At 43.5% G+C, this 22,699-nt stretch overlaps 2 protein-coding genes across 4 annotated transcripts; one reads left to right on the forward strand and one right to left on the reverse strand.

The window, feature by feature from the left end:
* The first annotated feature begins 207 nt into the window (after window positions 1-207).
* On the forward strand, window positions 208-16,637 carry IL2RA (interleukin 2 receptor subunit alpha). 3 transcript variants are annotated; one of them, XM_071550112.1, is made up of 7 exons: window positions 208-531; window positions 9,115-9,300; window positions 9,516-9,638; window positions 10,292-10,519; window positions 12,461-12,508; window positions 14,142-14,205; window positions 15,691-16,637. In XM_071550112.1, the coding sequence occupies exons 1-6, from the start codon at window positions 456-458 to the stop codon at window positions 14,183-14,185; spliced, it is 705 nt and encodes a 234-aa protein (XP_071406213.1). In that variant the 5' UTR covers window positions 208-455; the 3' UTR covers window positions 14,186-14,205; window positions 15,691-16,637. The 3 variants fall into 3 exon arrangements, with proteins under 3 accessions (XP_071406213.1, XP_071406211.1, XP_071406212.1); XM_071550110.1 differs by having other exon boundaries at window positions 409-531; window positions 15,628-16,637; XM_071550111.1 differs by lacking the exon at window positions 15,691-16,637 and adding an exon at window positions 15,606-15,624 and having other exon boundaries at window positions 409-531.
* Window positions 16,638-19,513: 2,876 nt separating this feature from the next.
* Window positions 19,514-22,475, reverse strand: LOC139669592 (endonuclease domain-containing 1 protein-like). Its single transcript, XM_071550092.1, has 2 exons — window positions 22,185-22,475; window positions 19,514-20,224 (listed from the first exon to the last, which is right to left on the reverse strand). Exons 1-2 carry the CDS (start codon window positions 22,473-22,475, stop codon window positions 19,682-19,684), a joined length of 834 nt encoding a protein of 277 aa, XP_071406193.1. The 3' UTR covers window positions 19,514-19,681.
* Between the last annotated feature and the right edge of the window lie 224 nt (window positions 22,476-22,699).

Raw genomic sequence — 22,699 nt, forward strand, 5'->3', positions numbered from 1 at the left:
GTGCCTGATGTCCATTGTCATGCACCTGACAACTATTGCACAGTGATGGTCCCTCTCTAATAATCCATCCAGCCAGAGATTTGGAGTTGAATGCCTGCATAAAGCTGTTAAATTCTTATCCCTTTCTACTGACCTCAACTGTAGTGAAACTGCTCTGGAGTCAGCAGCTCTGATGTGTCAAACCACTTCCTACACGCGATGGCACGCTCCGCCACGCCGAGCAATAAGCTTGATTTCCTGGATAAAAGCTACTAATACCTGAACAGAGAGCAGCCTTTATTCTCTCCTGTGGACTCAGACAGCGAAATGACTATTTTCTGACCAAAGTCCTCCCTGCACACATGGGGTGATGGTCCCCACTGCTCTAATCAGGCAGTGACCGGCTCCTTGGCTTGGTTGACAACAGCTTCGAAGCTTCTGAGAAACTTCACCATCCTCTGCAGTGCAGGGAAAAGATGTGGACAAGTCCCATGGAACTCAAGTGCCTTTTGATGTGGCTCTTGTTTGGATTTGTCATAGGGAACAAAGAAGGTAAAAGACTATTTTTGCCTTTCTGGGAGGGAAAATGTGATTTGCATTTTCTGTGGTGGCTGTTGGAGGATGTTTGCAATATCCTGACTCCTTTCAGCTAAGGAAAGACATTTAGAGCTGAGGGAATTTATTATTCTGAGGAAATGAGAGAAATGGGTTTTGTGCCCACAAACTATCAACTGCAGAAAATCCAGAGCTTTACAGGATATTTTGTGTGTGAGTAATGTGTGTATCCTCCAACTCATCATTGAAACAGTGGGCAGATCAAAGCAGCCGTAGGTAGCTCTTTGAATTTGCTTTTTCCATTTTGCTTGTAACTTTAGCAAATATAAAAATAGACACTGAAATGTCAGTACCTCTGCAGGTAAAATTGATGGCAATGCTATTAGTTAAAAAGCATCATCCAAAGCTGGTACAGGTACTATAGATATGAAATATTTTTCAGCCTTACCTCCAAACCAGTAGCACCCATAAACCGTGAATGGAGGCAGCTCATTCATTCAGCATAATTTTGCACATTTATAAATGATGATACTGCTTATATTTGGCTTATTTATTGCTACAAGAGCATGCATTGAGAAACAATCTGGTGATAAATTAGTGAATTTCAATTTAAACTGTTTTGTTCAAAGAGGGAAAGAAAAATCTTGCAATCTCAGTGCTCCATAAATGTGATATTTCCTGCATATTCTGTGACTCTGTGATGATGATGTCCAGGTTGAGAGGTATCAGCACATGCAGCCTGGGGCAGGTTCTCAGATAAGCTGGTGCTGTAACTGCCAATGGATCACTTCTAGCAGGGCTGGGAGTTTTACTCAGGGCTGGCCATCTCAAGGGAAGAGTGTGTTGCTAATGACTAAACTCATTAATGCAGGAAGGACCTTCATAAATGTTTAACCCCCAGGTGATTTTTTTTACCTCGTTGAAGTGTTTTGCCAGTAAATGCTGTACCTTCTCCTTCACGGGGCATTTTCCCTGCCAAATGAAGTGCCAGTGCCCACGGCAAGTGTTTCAGTGCCGAGAGCAGGAGCATCACTGCGAGACGCTCAGCCAGAGATGTGTCAGTGGGATCGGTTCTGAGATGAGTCAGGTCCCCCAGATCACACTTTCTCTATTACTGTGCCTGGAACCTGTAATGAAATTTCTTGCTGGCAAGTCTCGTTTATCAGAAATCTTTCTGATTTTTTGGAAAAAAAAATTAAGGGGTGTTAGAGCAGTTGCACTTTGTGCTGTTTGATGTGATTTAATTCACTGGTGAATGAATAAATGCAGAGCATTGCATTCTTCACTGTATCACTAAGCTCTTCTTTCCTCAGCTTCCTGTGTTTATTTTCAATGTCTCTCTCAATGTTTGAACATAATATTTATATATATATATTCATAATTTCTCTCTGCAAATAATATGCTAAGGCAGAAACACCACCTAGTGAGGGTTTCAGTCATAGAGAAACTCAAGGTATTGTGGCTGTTGTTTTTTATTCCTTAGTGGAATCAACAAGGAGATCTGGGAACAGATACAAGCAAAGCAAAGAGAAAGAGGCTGGGTCAAAGTGGTAAAAAATCAACAGCACAAATAGTGCTTTTCTTATTATTTTGCCTCTGTCTTTTCAGCTCATCCTAACACTGTAAGTCCAGATTTGTAAATAGATCTTGTCCTAGATGCTGTTTGGCAAAATGCACTACCGGGAATAAACATAATTGGAGGGAAAAGAATATAAAAAGCCTTTGTTTTACAAAACAGTTACACTGGTAGATATCAAAGTGCTTTGAGAGGGCAAAGTCCTCTGATAAACAGCTGGGAAAACTGAGGCATGAGATGGTCATTGATTCAATAAAAATTAAACTGTGCCCTAGTGCTAAAGAGAAGAAGAGTAATGCTGATTTTCTTGTGAAGATCATCACATTTGTCTCCTTTACTCTGCACAGCAGCAGTGCCCTGGAGGTGCAGGCATGGATGAGGCTTGAAGTGAGGGGTAAACACAAGGTAAAAGCCAGTCTGTGCTCCTACAGCCTTTTCATCTGACTATTCACCTCACAGGAATACACTGAACAGATTTGCATGTTAAACCTGGAAAGGATTAAAACTCACAGAAGAAAGAATTTCATTCAAGGGAATTTCATTCACACAAGATGGGTACCAGATCTCAGTCATTCAAATGAGAGGACTTTCTTTCTCATTACACTTGCATATTGGTTCTGGCTCCCATGGATTTGAAATGCAATGCAGAATACATTAAAGTTGTCAAACAAGTACAAGTGTCTCTTGTAAGGTCAACCAGAGAGCAAATACATTTATAAACCTTTCAGCTGCAGTGGCCCTCAGCAGCAAAGGGTCCAATATACAGCTACAATTAAAAAAAAAGTTGTTAAAATATTGTGCTCCTACTGAGGAAAAGCAGATATTACAGAGAGATTTCCTGCAGTATCTACTGCTTTCTTCAGCTGGAGAAATGGGATGAGATGTTATGTCCTATCCTTTTATTGAAGAAGAAAACCCACTCTATCTACTTCTAGAAAGCCACTGCTTTTGACTTGGCTCACTGTTGCCTTCAGAGTGTTGCAATTTTTGTCTCCCTACTTACTTCCTCAATGTACAGCTTTGTCTCTCCTGTTTTTCCCATTGCATTAAAAGCCCAGCTTTGGCATATTTTCTACTCATGAGACCCATCACCTGACCCTGGTCCTGAATCTTGGAACAATCTACCTTACTGAGTCTTTGCTCCATCTCTTCCAATGCTTCTCCAAAATTCCTACTTCCAAACTCCTTCCATGACTTTCTTCACTGGACTCCCTGTTCTCAGTTCTGCCAAGGTGACAGAATGACAGCCCTCTGGCATGTGCTGCTTTTCCTTTATGTTCTCAATTTGTAAAGTGCAAGCCCTCAGATAAAGAATAAACTCCCTTTATGTGGAAATGACAAGGCCAGAAAAATCATCTACATGTACAGAAAATTTCCATCACACTACTGACAGCTCCAGTGAAAAGCTCCATGACCATGCTGAGTCCACAAGTCAGATGAGATGGGTCCTAAAACCAAATTTGAAATCAAAAGAGCCCCACCAGACAACTTTTTCACTCTTACCCAAGACAGGGACACAGTTGTCAGACAGTTCAGTTATTTTCAGAGAGGATGTTTCCTACTGCCCTTTCAGCCCTATGGAAGGCAAGGCTGAGAAAGTTCCAGACAAAGAAAATAATCTGAATCTTTGCTGCTGTTTAAACAGACAATTTTCTTTCTTTTTCTTTTGTTTTTGCTTTTAGACGAAAATACCTAAGACATGGGTGTTACTGAGGTTGCAGATTTAAGCAGAAATGTAGCCAAATCTATTCAAAACCCAAATGTCACACACCAAAACAAGGGTTTCATGTATGATATTCTCAAAACCTAATTCTGTGTTCTGCTACCAAACCATGTGCTGTGGTTGCCTTTAAAGACTTCGAGCTCTGTGGCTTTACCACAGAATGAAGGATGTTACAAATACCCAGAAACAAACACAAATGTTCCCCATTCTTCACTTACTGCATTTCCTAAGCAGCACAATGTGCTCAGGTTAGTTTTTCTCCCTCTCCCTGCCTTAGCAAATAGTACTCTCCCTCTTTCCTAATGTTCTTCCAATTCCACATTTTCAGTCTAAGTCCCCAGATCAGCCTCCCTTCTAGGGCAGGCATGAGATTCATCAATCACCCTAATTATCAATGTGAGCATGTAAGAGTGTTCTTCCACCACTGTAGCTGATAAAAAAAGAGAAGCATCGCTGAGCTTTGCCGTGGAGAAGTTGAGTTAGCTGTCTGCTGTCCTCTAGAGAGGTCTGCCCAGCTCAGTTTCTTACAGAAGGTGCTAAGGCAGAATCCTGAGGCTAAATTATGCTTAGCACAAGAAAGCTTAATTCATTGTCCAACCAACTCTGGCCTTGCTGTATATGGATTTGGTTTTTTGCATTACAGTCCACCTTCTGGGTCAAGGGCAAACAGCTGACCAGCATGATTAAGCCAAGAGATAAGAGAAGTGCATTTCTCCCAGACATAGTTTTCTATGGTCCCACAAGCAGTTAATGGACAGCTCCTGCTGGCTCATATTCCAGTTTATTTTATACTGTCTTTCCAACAGAGACATCTTGTGCAACAAACTCAGCAGGTTCTTAACTGCCTAGTCCTTAGAACAGGACATGCCTCTTCTCCACTGCTGGGAATATTCAAACCTGTGTTCTGCCCTATAAAGCTGATCTCTCTTCCATAGCTGTTTCCTTTAAAAGTTGTGCCTGGTCACTTCCTCTGCACTGGATTTCTGGCCCTTATACTGCAGACTCACTACTGCTCAAATGATTTTGTAAGGTAATCTCTGTGTAATCTAAGGCATAGCTCATTAAAATCCCACATTAAATTACCATAAACTTGAGGTCTGCACTCCAGCACCACAGTCGGGATCTATCCCCAGCTTACAAATCCACATAAACACTAAATGACATTAGTAGGAGGGGAAAGAATCCTGCAGAGCTGAGGCTTGCTTGTTAAGAGATCCTTGAGGAATAAATTTTGAAGTTAGAAGAAGTTCATTACCATTCCAGTCCAGTTGTTGGTATCAATTCCTTCTCTTCTCTCATACTGGTTTCATCTTCAAGAGGCCATTTATAGAGCACATGGTCTCACACAGCACATGAATCCCCAGGGCTGCTTTACCTCTTCAGGCACATCTGGGGAATATCTTCATTTTGGCCTGGTTTGATTTCTTCATGTCTCTGGGGAGAGGTGTTTTTCATCTCTGAACTGGGCAGGTGTGTGAAGTGCCTTGTTCCTTCACTGCTTCTACCCAAATCTTCAGAGCATGCAGTTTCCTACCAATGCTGTCTCACTGCCTTTGTATTTAGGGGAAAATCATCCTATTTTTGCACTTTGACATTTACAATTCACCTCAGAATAATGTCAGAGCTGGGGTCATGCAGCCATGTGGCAGAGGAAATTCTGAGTTTAGGTTATCATGGCGTGACTCACTGCCTGTGTTTTACCTAATGCTAAAAATACCTGTCAGAAATTTTCCCCATTCACTTCTTGTGGACAAAAGGTGTTGTTCTGGTGCCTCATCTAACACTGCTCTGCCAACTCAGACATGGAAAAGAAATAGGCAAGGGAGCTTCATAAATCCTAATACTGCCAGCACATCTACTGAGAACAGTTTTGTGGTCAAGTCAGTAACATATTTCATATTTGAATGGGAAACCTCAGGGGAGAAACACAAGTGCCAAAAGAACTGATGCTGATGTAGCTACTGAGTTTCTTCGCCCCCAGTAATTCCTGTTGATACCTGATAGTGATGTGGAGGTCCCAGGGGCTCTGAGACAGCTCAAATGGCACCAGGCACTGTAGCTTAAGCAGGAAAAGCAGGAATCCCACCTATGTTTTGGCTCAGATCACAAGGCTTGCAGGTCTTAAAATCCTTATCAAACTTAATTTTGGGAGCACTCCAGCAAAAGCAATAAATACTTTTTACTTTTTATATTTTATGGATATATATTGCCTGAACTCACTACCCTCATCTAATTCCAAGGGTTTGTCTCTATATGATTATAATTGAAACCAGCTCCAGAATTTTCAGAATTACTGTAGGCACCCAAAATCCACTAATATGGGGAGAAACGGAAATTCCCCTCTGCCTTAGAAGAGCTACGTGTTCTCACAATTCTGTAACTGATAAAAGGGGTAAATCCCATGAAAAAAATTACACCAACCTCTCTGTTTGGCCCATTCAGTACCTCTAAGTGCAGAGAAATGGAGTTCTAGAGCACTTCTTGGGTGTGGGAGATGAGAGTGAGAGATCCCAATGATGAAACTTGGGAATGAAGAAGAGAACAGTGGACACTGAGATTTACAGAGAAAAAAAATAGTGACACTAAACAGCTCATCATGAGGATGGAAAATTAGAATATGTGAGGCTGGAAAATAAAGATGCAAACAGAACCTCAAGTGATCTGAAGTCTATTTTGAACCAATGCTAACAGGAGTCCAGCCCTGGAGCAGCTGTGATGGATGCAGGATCCTGGGAAAGCTGGGCTGTGCAGAACTGGGCAACCACAGGCTGTGAGGCAGGTTCTGCCCAGGTGTGCTGGCCTTTTATAAGATGGGTATTTATAATTACCAACCAGGTGCAAAACAGAAAAAAAAAAGGCAAAATTCATGTCCCCTAAAAGTCAAAAATCTAGTGAAGGAGTGAATCTATACTGCCATTCCCTAGTTTCCTGGCTTCTTCCCATTCCTTGGCTCTTTTCCCACCCACACAGCAAGGATGACATTTTTAGGGGCAAATCATGTGGTTGCCTTGGGCACAAAGATGGAATGAAGTTTTAGGCATGATTCACTCCAGAGGTCATCCAGTGTAGGGAATATGATCCAAGACCTCACCAGGTCTGCTTTTTTCCTGCACAGTCTTCCCATACTATGCCAAGGAGGTCCAATGACATGAAACACAAGAAAGACATTAATGGGCTGGAGCATGTCCAGAGAAGGGTAACAGAGCTGGGGAAGAGTCTGGAGCACAAGTTTGGTGGGGAGCAGCAGAGGGAGCTGGGAGGGCTCAGCCTGGAGAAAAGGAGGCTCACTCCCTTATCACTCCCTACTACTACCTGAGAGGAGGTTGTATTGGTTACATGTTTGATGCCTATCTGTTCTTGAAGGATTATAAAGAACTCTCAAAGAGAAGCACCTCTGGAGATGTTTAAGATACTTTGAGCCAATGAAGAGCAATAATGGCAATGGGTATTTTGCAATATCTGTATCCATTCACAGCTCCTCCCAGCATGAGGACTGATAAAACAAAAAATGCAAAGTCCTTTGACTTAGATATCAAACCCATTGGTGAGAAGCAATAGCGTGTGAAGAGAAAATGATGATTTGAAAGGTTATGATGGTTGCTGAGGAGAAGGTTCTTGAAAGTGAAAGCAATATATTTGACATGACAGTGAAGCAATTAAAAGTCAAAGGGAGGCAAGCAGTGGGTCACAATGAGATCTAGGAAATTCATTTTTCAAAATACATTCTGAATCAGAGACAGGAACATGGTAAAGGCCAAAGAAGTAGATACTTGCAGCTATTCAGATGTGAGAAGAGAAGAATTTGAGTGATGTGGATGGAATGAAAAGACTGGATTCCAGGAAGGTTGTGTGTGATCCATCTGCAATGTGGATGAGTTGATCCAGCGTGGTGGGCTTTGCTTGCTACCTCCCACATGCACCAGTTCTGCACAATCCTTGTCTGATGTGTGCAAGTTCAGAAGAACCCAACTTCATTTGATCATCAATTAAAACAACGTTTGTCCTTTGTGATGAGGAGGTTAAATGTTGTGGGTTTTCTTAAGAAGAGACTAATGAGTTGTAGGTTTGAGTGGCTCATGCTGAGATTCACATCTGCAGTCTGCTTCAAAGAGGCTTTTGAAGTCTTGAGGGAAACATGCTTTTAGCTTTCAGGGAAAGTGAGAATACATGATCTCAACTTGCTGCTCATCTGATAACTCTTTAATTTTAATCACCCTGACAGTCTGTGGTAAACCATGTGGTTAACTATTTCGGGTGCAGTAGCTTCTGTCAAAGCCACAGTCTGATGTTTACAAGGCAAATTCTTTGATAGCACAAAGATAGGAGGGAATTAAAACATCCCTTATGCAGATTTGCTGGTAAGCCACTCACATACTTGTCACTGCTGCTTTCTTCAAATTTTGTGATTTTTGCAGCAAGAGAAATAAAAGTGAAAAGGGCAGCAAATATCAAAGGGAGAAATGAAAGAAAAGGGCATTGCAGGGCTGGAGTTGGGGGTCACTAGCTGAGTTGTTCTTGGTCTTTCAAGGAGAAGGCACTTTGCAAGTCAAGGGCAGACACCAATGATGAGCAGCTGTCAGGGATTCAGGGACCTTTTGCAGTCATTCTCACTGGTTGCTAGGGCTGCATTCATTGCAGCTGCAGAAAATGTGAGGACAAGATGGCTAAGAAATTTTACTCATCATAGCTGTTACTGTAGTGCATAAGCATCAAGGGGCACAGATCATTCACCCAAAGATCCAGAATGCCAGCCCTGGTGCAACCAACTTATTTTATCTGTTCATTTCTCAGCCTTTAGCCCTTAAACAATCATTAAGTAGTGCCTTTATCACCTTCTGGGCCTCCAGCTGAACTTCAGTGGGCTTTTGAAGTGCACTGAAATAATCTAACTTAATTCATTCCAACTGATTAAGAAGTATATTTAAATGTGATTTGCTGATGACACAACACTTCGCGTCCTTGTTTGGGACAAGTTATATTTAGGTTTGCAAACTTATGTCACAGTAAGCTGCTTTTTTGTGTTCTGAGACAGAACTGAGAGTCTACACCCATTCCCAACGCTTGCTTATAGACTATTGCAACTTTTAATGACTTAGTTTTGCTTATTGTGCCTCACTCCACAGACTCAGGGCTGCACTCTGACCCACTAGCTGCTCTCCAGTATGACTGTGTTTCATGTTGCCCATCTGCTGGACATGTCTGGTATTGAGAAGACAGAAATATGTGAGATGAATGAAGTAGAGTGACAGGCTGTCCTGATTCTCAGGCTTTCTATTTGCAGAAAAATGCCCACCTTCTCCAAGAACTGAATTTGCTGATGTAACTGCTGAAATGTATGTGCCTGGGACTGAGCTGTACTATGAATGTGACAGTGGCTATGACAGAATAAGTGGTGCCTACCCAGGAATTAAGTGTAAGAGGGAACAGCAGGGTGCCTCTTGGGCCTACAGTGGATTTAAGTGCATTGGTAAGTGAGTGTTGTCCTTTTTCTATACATAGATATGTTTTTTCCAATGCATTAGTTAGTATAAAACTTATCTGGGCATTGACAAATGATCCTTTCTGCTTATCTTTGCAAGTTGGAACTTGAAACTGTTCTATTCCACCTCAGAAAGTTTGAGTGCTCTGGCTTTGTTCTTCTATTTGTCCTGCAGTAATTCAGCAAATGTAACTTCTCCACAGACAAGAACATTTTGCTGTCCGTGGGTGCTACAACAGAGGTACATTTTACACAGGAGCCAGAGAGTAAAACACAGAGCCCTGAACCCCAGAAGCAAGAAGACTTTTCAGACTTCAACCAGAAAGGTAAGTAGGAGCCCATTCATTACTGTAACATCTTGTAGAGGTGTTTTCTAATGAGTTAGTCAATATAAGACAGACCTGGGCATCGCTCTAACAAATGATCTTTTGTGCTTATCTTGGCAAGTTAGAACCTGAAACAGTTCTATTCCATCCCTGAAAATTTAGGTGCTCTGAATTTGCTCTGATATTTGTCTTACTGTAATTTAGCAAGTGTAACTTCTCCCACAGATGAGAAAATTTTGTTGTCAACAGCTCCCACGGTGGAGTTAGCACTTATACAGAAGCCAGAAATTAAAACAAGGAGTCCTGCGCACCAGAAGCAAGGAGACCTTTCAGAGTTTGCCCAAAAATGTAAATAAGAGCCCATTCACTAATGTAATACTTCTTCTGCTGATTTCAATGGAAGTAGTGTAAGAATGATGAGTAATATTTAATTACTTTGCAGACAGAGGGGAAAAACCAATTGCTGTTATATCTTGAGTGAACAAGTGATACTGTGTAAGCGAATGAGTACTTTATATCCTAACCAAGAATTAGGAAGGCCTGGTATATCCTGCTTGTCTGTGTTTTGTAAGAATACAAGTCATGATCTTCAAGAGCAAAAGCAGCGCGTAAAACCCGTCTGCTTTAGCCTTGTTCTACCTTTGATCCCACAGATTTTTGTGGTCCTCCCAAGGCCCTTCCACATGCCTCCTTAAAAGTGAAGAAACACTATTATGTGGGACAAGAGTTACATTTCAAATGCCAGAGTGGTTATGATAAGCGACCCCCCACCTCTGGCACCAGCACATGTAAGAAGGTGAACGGCATCATCATCTGGACCCCTCTGGACGTGCAATGTACCAATGACAGCAGCAAGTGGCCAGCACAGACTATTGAGCCAGGTGAGATGGTTTTTAATTGCACCACACCACTGTCATGACCTGTTTGTGCAGGGTCCAGACCCCCCCAGCTCAGCACATCAATCCTAGGGAACAACCTGCTTGGCGTTTGAGATTGGGAGATCAGGGAACTCAGAGCTCCAGCATGGAGATGTCATTTGTGACTGCTGGAGGTGACACCTCTGGGGAGGAAACTGCTGCATCCTCCTTTGTCTTTCATACTAACTGCAAAATTGTGATAGAGGGTTTAGGGCTCTCTCTTGGTGTCAAGCAGAGCTACTGAAGGTGGACAGACCCAGCTGTCCACACCCTCTAGAGTCCTCAGGCTTCCATTATGCTCCCAACCTCCTCTGAGCCAGTGAAGTGCAATGGGCTGAATTTTAAAGGGATGGAATCCAAAGCAAGGACAACATGAGAGGACTTTTCCTACCAAGTGACTGGAGAAAAAAAAGGGTTTTTCACCAGTACTTAGAGTTTTAAGAGGAAATGAATCCTACAGAACTGTCAGTGTCTACTGCATAGATGCCCCAGTCTGAGCTGGACTGCCTTTATAACTGGCAGAGGGGATAGGTGTTGATGGTGCTCTGTTAGCTTCCCTATTTCACACCTATTTTAGATGAATAGCACCTTGTAAAGGTTTGTTTCTCCCCAGCGACTATAGCTCAGCCCCAATGACTATGTCAAAGGCCACATGGAACAGTAGATCACAGGAATTCCAGCCCTTGTGACCACACCAGACCATGTGGTAGAGCAGGATGGTTTGGGCAGGCCCTTGTGCTTGCAGAGTGACCTCTCAGGTGACACTTGGACATCATTGCCTCTCGTTGCTGCTCTAACTGTAGGAATGAATCACCTTACTCACTGGACACTCTATTTCAGCATTAACCCAGGACTTTCTCCCCTGTTTCATAGATCCATCTGTTTCCCTGTAGTGCCCAGTTCAGACTGTTCTAGGTATAGCATTCACAATGTGTTGGCTGGTCTTTCCTCTTCCATCATAATAGTAATTTTTTTCCATTGAAAATTTCCCTTGATACTGTCAGGATGAAGGAACGTCTTGCTGTGGTGAAAATAACTTATCAACATACAAGTCCTAGAAAATTATACAGCCTATTGAATAGCTATAAATTACAAATATTTTAAAATTAAAAATATTTTTAAAAATTAAAATTAAGATTCAGGAAAACATGAAACTGGATAATGAAATAGGTCCTCTTTGCCTTTAGTTCAGCAGAATAATAGTTCCAGTTTCCTTCAAAAATGCACTCAAACCTGAGACAGGTCAGGTCCTTGTAATTAGAGCACTAAATATTTATTCCCCTAAAGTGTTGCCTTTCTACATGTTATGATGTGATGTCCTTAGTAAGGCTGGATAAGGAATATCCTCCCTTTTCTCAGTTCTTTACCCAGAATTCAGCGCAAAGAGATTTATCAACAGACCACTGTTACAGAACCTGTTGTTATAAACCTCCATATCTCATACTGGCACAAGTTCAGAGCTTCCTTTCCAGGATAAGAGAGAAATTCAATGCATTTTTTGAACCAAGGAAGTCTTGGCTTACAATCCTGGGCAAAAACATGGCTTTTTTGAAACCATGTTTCCAAATCTTAGCTTGGCACCTTGAAAGTCATCCTTCCCAACCTCATATGAAATAAAGATCTTAGAGGGATCCCATTACAGTTCACTTTACACCCACCATTAACAGATATCAGATCATCATATATGTCCATATCCAGGCTGGAAACATCTATTGATGGCCAAGAAACTAACATGGCAATTATTAAGCCCTCTGTGCAGAGGGGGAGCTGTCAGACTCTTCCCTCACCACTGCTTTGATGCTGGAACAAACTGGCTCTTTGCCTGACTCTGTCCTCATCTCTCCTCTGATGCTGTTTGTCAGAAGGGCAAATCGATACAAAAGTCAAGAATTTCTCTCTTCACAGGTACAACTCAACCATCCTCTTCCTCATCAGTGACACTACCAGTGACAGGTATGGCATTTTGTTAAAGACTTCATCACCCAGAGCATTTATTTTGCCTTTCAATTTGCTGTTCTACCAAAGAGATTAATTTCTGCTAGAAAGGCTAATAAATATACTGCAAGACACACCCGTGTCCATGTGTTGGGCAAAAAAGTTATTAAAGACAATATAAAGAGACTTAAGCACTTAAGCTTTCTATAAAGAAGACTTTTCATAAGGGATGTAAAAAAACCAGATCAAACCAAAGTCTAGTTTTTAAATTAAGCCATTTTCAGATTCTTCTTTGAGACTTTCTGTGAATTCAGTGAATCTCTTCAACTGGAAAAAAAAGCAGGAAAAAATGCAAATATTTAAATGATGTGTTTCTTTCATTTTCAAAGGAATTAAAAAAAGAAAAGATGGCCAAACAAAACATTTCCTTCCAGCTAAACTGATGGATTTAGATCTCCCTCTTCTCTATCTTCCATTCAGCTGCTGAAATAGAAATTGTCTCTTACCGTGTCTGTGCTCAAGCCTTTGCACAAGGGCTCTTGATTCCAACTGGAATCTGCCAACTACCATAGTGCACATTCTAATGAGTAGGAATAATGGTATGACATAAAGGAAGGGAAGGAGAAACATTGCAAACAACTCCAGAGACCACAACATCAGTAGTCCCTGGCTATTTGGCTGTGGTCAACCTCTAGTTGCCCAAGTTCCCCTCTGGCTGGGTCCTGTTTGCCCCTGGGAGCAAAGCAATGGGGCAACACAGAGACATTCTTGCCTCTGGACAAAGGGACAAGAGGGACCCTATCCCAGACCTTGCCTGTTTCTCCCAGTTGGAGTAACTACAATAATTAAGGCAACACCAGGTGCTTGCTGAAACAAAGAATCAAAGCCAACGACAACGAGTCATTGAATGGGACATTCCTTTTTAATGGCTCCAGCTGGAGACTTGGGGAATAGTTCACCATATACATCCACCTTTCTTCAATCTTTTTGGGGTATTTATACATGGTAACTTTCAAGACCTCCACCCAAAGATTTACGCACCCCCATTGCATCATGGGTGTGCTCAGGGTCCTTTTTTCTGTTCTTCCATGGAGCAAAATTGCTGTCTAGTGTCCCTTTTCCTGGTAGAAGAATTTGGGGAAGGGGTGCTGAGGGGCTCCTTGCATCTTCCTCATCATGGAGTCTTTTCGCAGGTTTACTGGCATGTGTGATTAATTCTTGATGACCTCTAACCTCCTATCTGATGTTTCTACCTCCTACTAAGACACTTTAATTTTTCATTGGTTAATGTAAATCTAGATTGTTCTCTACTTAGGCAATTCTCTGTTGAATTTACCTCTTAGCAAAAACAATCTTTATTGACCATTTTCTGTGAAGTGTATAACTTTGCAAGTTATTTTCCTCCAGATTTTGTTTGGTTAGCTCAGTTCTTTGGTTAGCACAGTATTCTTTGGTTAGCTCAAGTTTTCTACCTTCATTTTGTGATATTAAACTGATTTAGGAGAAAAGCAATTAAAATAGCAGGAGTCCAATTAAAATAGTTGATTAAAATACAACTCTCTACAAAGGTCAGGGACAACTAAATTCCTAAGCTATCTGAGATGAAAGCATATCTCTCTTTCATAAACATATTGATTTTCTGTTTTATCAGCTCTCTGTTTTGTTCTGCTTATCATTCCCGCTGTCTTTGTGTGACTCACCAAGCAGACAACATGGTAAGTGGGATGGAATGAGAGAAATGTGAAATCTAAACAAAAGTCCCCAGGAGTGGAAGAGTTATCAACTGGATCATCTATCTCCCTACTGTACTGCTTAGATTTCTGAATCCCTTCTTTGGCATTAAATAAGTGGCCCTGGATTTTGGATTATCTGGTTCAGCTATTAAATACTGGCATAGGAAATGGAGGAATCAGTGTTTTTGAAAACAAAAAAATTCAAAGCAGGTTGCCCCAACAGGCTGTGGGCTCCTCATCCCTGCAGGTGTTGAAGGCCAGGTTGGATGGGGCTCTGAGCAGCCTGGTTTAGTGGAAGGTGTCCCTGCCCAAGGCAGGGGGTTGGAATGAGATTTCTTTAATGTCCCTTCCATCCCAAACCATTCTGTTATTCTACGATTCTAAAAAGCACACTTTGTCCCAGCCATTGTGAAACTGAGAATGACCGTTCAAATAATAGGTGGAAAATTAACCCCATGGGGAAATTAAAGCTAATTATGCAAATATATTTGTTTTAGATTGTTTATGCAGTGAGCCTTTCTCTCTCTGGCTGACCTGTGGGAAGTCTGGGGGAGCATCTGCCACCACAACCACATAATTCTCCTTCCTTCATCCCCCTGATTTCTGAGTAGTGTCATGACAACTTTGTGCTTCAGACCTATTGTAGCCTGGCCTCCTTACTGTTTCTATTAGCTCAGGTTAAAACTTGGTTGTAATAATGCCAAGGTCATGGGTTCAATCCCCTATGTGGGCCCTTGACTTAAGAGTTGGACTCGATGATCCTTGTGGGTCCCTTCCAGCTCAGAATTGCCTGTTAGCCTGTGATTATTACTACCCTGAGATGCACCAAAGCTGTTCCTGTTCACAGGCTCCCCAGCCTAGTTAAGCCAAAATATCCCTTTTTGACATTTGAGAGTTCTCCTCCTCCCGCTTTGCTAATCCTCATCCCCATTTCTCTTCATGTTCCTTGCTAATTACTGGTTGCTCTGCTTCTTAGCTGAATGAGGATTCCTCTTAAAAAGGAGGAAGGCAGAACCTTGTGAAACCACATCAGTGTGGATTTCTGCCAATTGACAACAGGATAAAACCATACCAAGTGTAGACAATGCTTTGAAACATACTTTAGTGAAGATGGCTAACGATCCTGCAGATTGTAGGATTTTGGGCCATTGTAGGATTTCTGAAAATATAGTAAGTGAAAAAGTGTCAATAATTATCTACATTTCACTGGCCCTGCAGTGTAAGAAGTGATGAAGTAGCTGATACCAGACAAGATAGTAACTTGAGCAAGAATTTAAACAGTAACTGAAATCCCAAGTGGTGTCTTCTGCAAAAAGTACTCTATGGTTTCTCATAATAAATATAGAAGAAGCCATAGAAAACTTACTTCTTTCCTCCTGTAGTGAAGTCTTTTTCCTGTTGTAGAGAAGACTTCTCAGGGAATTGTGGTGTTCAAATGCCAACATGTGAATTGATGACTTTCCACAGAAGAAACCAGATTGTTCCAGCAACTCCAAGATTAGCAGTGGCAACCGAGGAGGAAGCCTGGACACTCAAATCCAGCGTGTGAAGGAGGCAGAAAATATTACAGCTTCTTTCTTAGGGGAGCAGAGTGATTTTCCGCCTACAGAGTACGGCTAGAAGGAGTGCACCCCATCACTGACAGATGGGGGAATGAACCCTCCCTGAAACTGCTTCCCAAAAACACTTCCCCTCCTCCTAGCATATAGGAGATGTATTTCTAATATAACTACAGCCCATCCCAAGTGACCAGGTGTACATATGGACCACTTGCCCAAGCATGTTAGATGATGGCACCATCATTTCAGCTCACATACCTTCCCCACAAACAGAGATGCTTTGCTGGACACCTGATGTCTCCCTGCCCCTTCCCTACTCAGATAGGCCAAATGCAGACACACTTTTCTCCTTTTCAAACTATTCCTCTCAGAAATTAAACCCATTTACCCCGTTGCATATGAGCTGAAAATCTGATCAGACTCCCTGATGGGTCGCTATGTACATGCATTCGTCATCACCCTGCTCTTCCCAACTAGTTTGGACTAGTCCCTTCCACAACAGTTCCTGTATTATTCCTCCAGCTCAGACAAGGATGCTACAGATTGTGGCAGCTGATTAATTTGACAGCTCCTTTTGTAGCTGCAGAGCACAAGAGAACCCAGAGCAAAGGCATTTCAGGACAGGCTCATGCACACACAGTACTTGACATACAATTATATTACTGGGAATTGGTGATGTTTGAATATTTTTCTGCCTTTTTTTAGCCAGCTCAGCCTGGTAAGATGGGTTTTATCTGGCTGAATGCAAGTATCTGTGTCTGAGACAGGCAATGGGGAGGAACAAGTCCCTTTAGAGAGCAGTTCATCTCACCCTTATTGCCTAAATATATATAATAATAAATATATATTATATATAATAATAAATATATTGTTATGTCATATATGTATGTGTATATTTGTTTATGTCACATATACACACATACACCCATACACACACACACATATATAGCCATTTTGAAGAAGTAAAGGGGCTCCAGGAGAGCTAGAGAGGATCTTTCAATAAGAGTATGAAGTGACAGGATATATTTGATTTGTATGGCCAGGTTTTGGTAGTGTAGGGGCTACAAGGGTGGCTTCTGTGAGAAGCTGTTGAAAACTTCCCCCGTGTCCAAGAGATCCAATTCCAGCTGGCTCCAGAACAGACCTGTCACAGGCCAAGGCTGAGCCAATCAGGAATGATGGTAACACATCTGTGATAACATATTTAAGAAGATAAAAAAAGAAAACATTCTTGCACAGATGAAATTGCAGCCAGGGAAGAGTAGAGTGAGAACATGTGAACAACAATATAGACACCAAGGTCCATGGAGACGGAGGGGCAGGAGGTGCTCCAGGTGCTGGAACTGAGGTTTCCCTGCACCCTGTAGTGCAGACCATGGTGGGACAGCTGTGCCTCTGCAGCCCATGGAGGAACATGGGAGTGCAGAGACCCACCAGCAGCCCAGGGAGGAGCCTATGCCAGAGCAGGTGGATGTCTGAAGGAGGCTATAAACCTGTGGGAAACCTGTGCTGGAGCAGGGTGTCCTGTCAGGGACCTGTTGACCCATGGAGGGAGGAGCCCATATTGGAGCAGGTTTTCCTGGGAGGACTTGTGGCCCTGTGGAGGACTCACACTGGGGCACCCTGTACCTGAAGGGCTACACCCTGTAGAAAAGTGACCCACACTGCAGCAGTTTGTGAAGGGGTGTGTGAGTGATGTTCCTGCCTTGTCCACCTAAACAGCAAAATATTGTCCTACCTCTCTAAGCACCCCAGCTAGCATGAGTGAGTGCTATTGCTGCTCTCACCATGGCCATGGAGACAACAGGAGCACAAGTCCATGGTGCTACCGGGCACTGCCCAGTGTCTCTGGTGGCATTTGGTTCCCTGTGCTCAGGTGTCCAAAGCCACTGGAGATGTTCTTGGGAAATCTGCCTGGCCTCTGGCTGCTGGCCCAGATGGGTGTGGGTGTTCCCCAGGATCCTGTACCAGGTCAGCCCCACTGGGGGTCTCACGCACCTCAGGGCACCTCAAGGGGCACAGGGTGCATCTATTTATGGAGGTGAGCCAGCCCTGGATCTCTACTGGCTGTGATCAGAGCTGGGACACCCACCTCACCTGGAGACACCTGCATGTTGCTGCCTGGCTCTGCAGCTCAACCCTACCCAATGTTTCAGTGCAACCCCCAAAGAGGGGGTGAGCACTGAAACCCAGTAGGATGAGCTGAGCAGCTGCTGACCTGAGAATTTCAAGCTCTAACCTCTGGAAGTGACACAGATTGTATGAGCCATTTGCATCCTGATCCATCTTGTTCATGTGCATTCATAGGAGAAGTAACTGGAGTCTGAGGGAACACTTTAGAACATGTTATGGCATCTTCAAGTTGGATTTGTGGCCCTAAGTCCTGCAAGGATGCTCTGAGTGCTGTGACGATACTAGCGGTGGAAATTTCAGCATTAAGCGCTTTGTGATTTATATAAAAGATGAGCCTGCAATCCAGCACTGGCACAAATAATTTTTATTGTGAACTACTCAGGAACTAAATGATCTGGCACACATTGATCTTTTACACTCATTGAATACATTTCACAAAATGATTTTTCAATAAATCTGCAGAGAAGGTTTAGAAGCAGAGCAGGGAATGAAGTTAGCCAAGCAATGTATCACAGAAATTTATCTTTGGCTGGTCAAAGCTTCCTGTGTATCTGATGCCTGAGCTGCCCATTTTGTTCTGCAGCTCCTGCTCTCATGGCACAGATTTCAAAAGCAAGCAAACAAAACCTTGTCCCAGGATCGCAGAGTCACTGAGGTTGAGGTTTGAGGGACCTCTCAAGATCTCCTATTCCAGAATCCTGGTTAAGCAGGGTCAGCTGGAGCAGGTTGTCCAGGATCATGTCCAGCTGGGATTTGATCATCTCCAGCAATGGAGACTCCACAACATCCCTGGCAAACGTGAACCAACTGTGTCTCACAGCCTTGCTAAGGAGGTGAGGGACAGGTCAGCAGCACACTGCCAGGGACAGCTGATGAGGAGAGGAGGGAACTAAAGTCTGTAACTGGGCATAAAGAAAAGGGAAAACAAGGCAAAGCTCTCCTGGTCTCATCAAGAAGCTCTGATTTCTTTGTCCATGGGCTCTTATCCAGCTGTCTCCTCTAGAGTGTCAGGGCAAGGACTCATCCCTAAGAGCTCTCTGCCAGAATGGGCAGCAAAGCAAACCAGCTCTGCCCACCTCTTTCTCCCTTTCATCACAGGAGCAGGATTTGCTCTGATTTACAGAGCTGGAAACACACCAGAGAAGGAAGCATGACAGACAGTGCATAGGACATTTGTTCCCCTCTACACTGCTTTGGTGTGACCCCACCTGCAATGGTGAATCCAGCTCTGGGGCCCACAACATGAGAAGGATACAAACATATTGGAGTGGAGTACAGAGGAGGCCACGAAGATGCTTGGATGTATGGAACACCTCTGCTGTGGAGACAGACTTTGAGCTGGGACTGTTGAGCTGGAGAAAGCTCTGAGGAGAATTTAGATCCTCTCCCAATACATAAATGAGCTCCAAGAGAACTGGAGAGGGACTTTGGACAAGAGCATGGAGAGTGTCAGGAGAAGGGTGAATGACTTTAAACTGACAGAGGGCAGGGTCAGACTTTGTATCAGGAAGGAATTCTTCCCTGTGAGGGTGGTGAGACACTGCTACAGGCTGGCCAGAGAAGCTGTGTCTGCCCCATCTCTGGAAATGCTCAGGGTCAAGTTGGACGTGGCTCTGACCAACCTGTTCTAGTGGAAGGTGTCCCTGCTGTATTGCAGGGGTGTTTGGAACTAGGTAATCTTTAAGGTCCTTTCCAAGCCAAACCATTCCCTGATTCTGCGATATGTGGGAAAAGCCCCTGAGCCTTTTACGCTCATTATGTGAGGCTTATTTACGGGGACAGCTCTTGTGGAACAGCAAAACAGATCCCCTCTTATACAGTGGGCCCAACCTGGCCTCCAGCTCCCCCAGAGTGAGGATTTCAACCTGATCCTCATCGTTACGGGCAATGCCTGCCCAAGTCTTCATATGGGTGGTGGTCTTGCAGCAGGCAGCTGACCAGATGTGGCTGGGTACATTAACCCTTCCACTGGCAATGTAGGTGTTCCCAGGCACAGCACCCACAATGACAAAGGTGAGTTTACAGAACTGGTTATTCTGGGCCATTGTTTGCTCCTCGTAGTTTCTCCAGGCACCTTGATTGAGTTCCCTGTTCTGGGGCACTATGTTGGTGAGGGTGAAGGTAGCTATTCTGCTGTTCGGGTTGTTCTGATGCCCAGAGGGGTTCAAATGGCCACGCTCCAAATCCGTGAGGTTGCCGTAGTCTTCATCAACAGTCTGAGTCTGTTTGATTTGCTCTTTGCTGACCTTGTATTTTTTCATAAGATTCTCCTCTGTATCCATGTCCTTGGAATAAGTTTGGTTGATCAGCTTGATAGGTGAATAAAAGGAAAAGGCATTAGTATTGAGGATGGCAGTAATGGAACAGGTTTCCCTGAAGAAGAAGTCTCTGAGTGTCAAGATCTAATTTTCTGTTATCTCAGTGTATGAAAATGTATAAATCTGAGAGAAATCCTATAGCTGCTCCTATGGCAGAACATAACAGCCTTTAAAAAAACAGGCAGCTCAGACTGTGACTGCTCTCCTTTTGACTTGTGATGTTTGTTATCCAGCCTGCAGCCTGTGCTGGGAGTGTGGATGGATACATGAGACAATGAGCATTTTTCACTCCTACGTTTGAATGGAGAATGGTCCTTGATGACAAACCTTCCCTAAGACATCTGGTTCCCTTTCCTCCTGTCAACAAACCCACATCTACCCAGGGTTCTCCCCAGATCATCCCACCCCCATTTTCTCATTCTGTGATTCTATGTGTAGCTGCTATAGGAGCATCACACTCCTGGAACACCAGTGTTTGCCTCCTCTAACCCCATACACAAGGAGATATATTGGGAAACCAGCCCTAGGAGTGAGTTTTTCCAGGGAGGGGTACAGTTTATTGCAAGGATGAAGCTTTCTTTGCTCAAAAACCAGAATCAAAAAGACCTCAATTCAAGTGGTATCTGATTTGGCAGTCCTAATAATGTGTCTCAGAATCGATCTGGGCAGGGAGCATCTTCTGCAGCCTCACTGGAAGGATGCTAGAAATGATCAGCCTCTTCATGATTCCCAAAGAGTCCTGAGGAGCCTATGTAGTGAGGAAAAAGGCCAGGCTAGATGGGGCTCTGAGCAACCAGGTCTAGTGTAAAGTGGACCTGCCCATGCAAGGGGGTTGGAATGAGAGAATCTTTGATAGTTCTTTCAACACAAACCCCTCTATGATTCTATGATTCTACAAAAAGAGAAAAGCTTTAATCCCCCTAAAAGTGGAGGCTGCAGTGGTGCAATACCATATCACTTGTTTGACTTCCAGTGGGGAAAAAATGCAAGTGTGGGGTTTTTTTCTGACTCCAACACCTTCTTTATCATCTTTAGAGAAACATATTTGTTCTTCCTCTGGCACAGGGTACATGGATTTCTCCTGTGGTTCATTAACACCTAAATTCCATCCTGTATCTCTGACCTTAGCAATGGCCTGATTTATTTCTTTTTCTGTTCTGTAATAGGCTTGGTCTTTTTTACTGAAGGTCTAAAGGACATTTGGGAGAGCTCTGGAGTCTGTGGACATCTGTATTTCTGGTGGATTCTTTGAAACAAGCCTGAGGCAACGGTGCTCAGGGGCAACTGCTTATGGATGGCGATCACATCCTTCTGACAGAACTGACACTGATGCTCCTCAATTTTCACTGCCTGAAATATCACTCAGTAAATTCCCCAGTGTTAATCAAATCCTCTCAGCACTGAGTGCCTCAGCAGAGGATTTTTCACTGGGTCGTCCCAGCCATTTCTATGTTTCTCCTCTCTTCTCTCGTGACACTTACAAAGACAAAGGGAGTGTTAAGTTGGAAGTAACTAGACTCTGTCAGGGATACAAAACAGTTCAGGGTAAAGTGGAGATCAGAGTCCACCAGGACTGTTAGTCCTTCAAATTTGGCTACTGTTGGATGCCTTTTCCCAACTTTTGGTCTCCCACCACAGCAGGACACAGTGAGGGGGGTCAGTTGACTTTGTAATGTAATGCAATGTAATTTGATTTGATGTTGGTCTCAGGTCAATGCAGAAAACTGGGCACCTTTGGGATGGGACTCATCTCATCATCCTGCTGATGTCTCAGACACATCAGAGGAATCATGTGGTGCAGATGTTTGAACTAAGATGAGATGAATCCCATCCAGTGGGTCCATTTGCAGGTGTGTGTAGTGGGGTGGGGGGAAAGAGAAATGTTTGGCTAAATGCTGCAGTTCATCTTTTAATGACTGGAGGGTGGCATGCTGTAGGAGAGGACACTCACCTGGGGCTCAAGCATCCATGGTGGTGTAGGTCTCCTGCCAGGTCCAGGCTGGTACATGTAAGCAGAGTAGACGGGAATACGCAGGTCTCTGTCATACAAGGTGGCATAATGATACCTGTTCTTGTAGCGCTGGCAGATCCAGGCTGGGTTATCTGGCTCCAGGGCATTGTTTGGGGGGGTGTTCCAGAAGAAAAATGGACAATATGAACATGGAAAGGATGTCACCAGCTCACAGTGTCCCAGCCAGAGGCAGGTCCCCCAGACCTGCAGTAGCAGCAGCCACAGCACCATGGGAGGATTTCAGGTGAAGGGCTCTTGCTCCACTGCAAGGCAAATGCAGAGAGACACTGAACTTGGAGAGAGCTGGTCATGGTCTGGAATAATTTTTGTCTGTAGAACACAGCTGGCAGAGGAGGGGACTGTGAAAGTCAAAGTGGAGGGTAATGTCTGTCCTGGTGTATATGGCAATGAGACCAGGGCAACATGAGTGAAATCTAAAATAGATATAAGGTACC

Source organism: Pithys albifrons, chromosome 3 (assembly GCF_047495875.1).
Source record: "Pithys albifrons albifrons isolate INPA30051 chromosome 3, PitAlb_v1, whole genome shotgun sequence".
Classification (NCBI taxonomy): Eukaryota; Metazoa; Chordata; class Aves; order Passeriformes; family Thamnophilidae; genus Pithys; species Pithys albifrons.

Bases quoted from the DNA above. Each gene is read 5' to 3' on its own strand.
- IL2RA (XM_071550112.1), top strand. From the start codon at position 456: ATGTGGACAAGTCCCATGGAACTCAAGTGCCTTTTGATGTGGCTCTTG. The intron at 9,639-10,291 runs GTAAGTAGGAGC...TTGATCCCACAG, and splicing joins TTCAGACTTCAACCAGAAAG to ATTTTTGTGGTCCTCCCAAG. The intron at 12,509-14,141 runs GTATGGCATTTT...CTGTTTTATCAG, and splicing joins AGTGACACTACCAGTGACAG to CTCTCTGTTTTGTTCTGCTT.
- LOC139669592 (XM_071550092.1), bottom strand. From the start codon at position 22,475: ATGGTGCTGTGGCTGCTGCTACTGCAGGTCTGGGGGACCTGCCTCTGG. The intron at 20,225-22,184 runs GTGAGTGTCCTC...TCACCTATCAAG, and splicing joins CATGGATGCTTGAGCCCCAG to CTGATCAACCAAACTTATTC.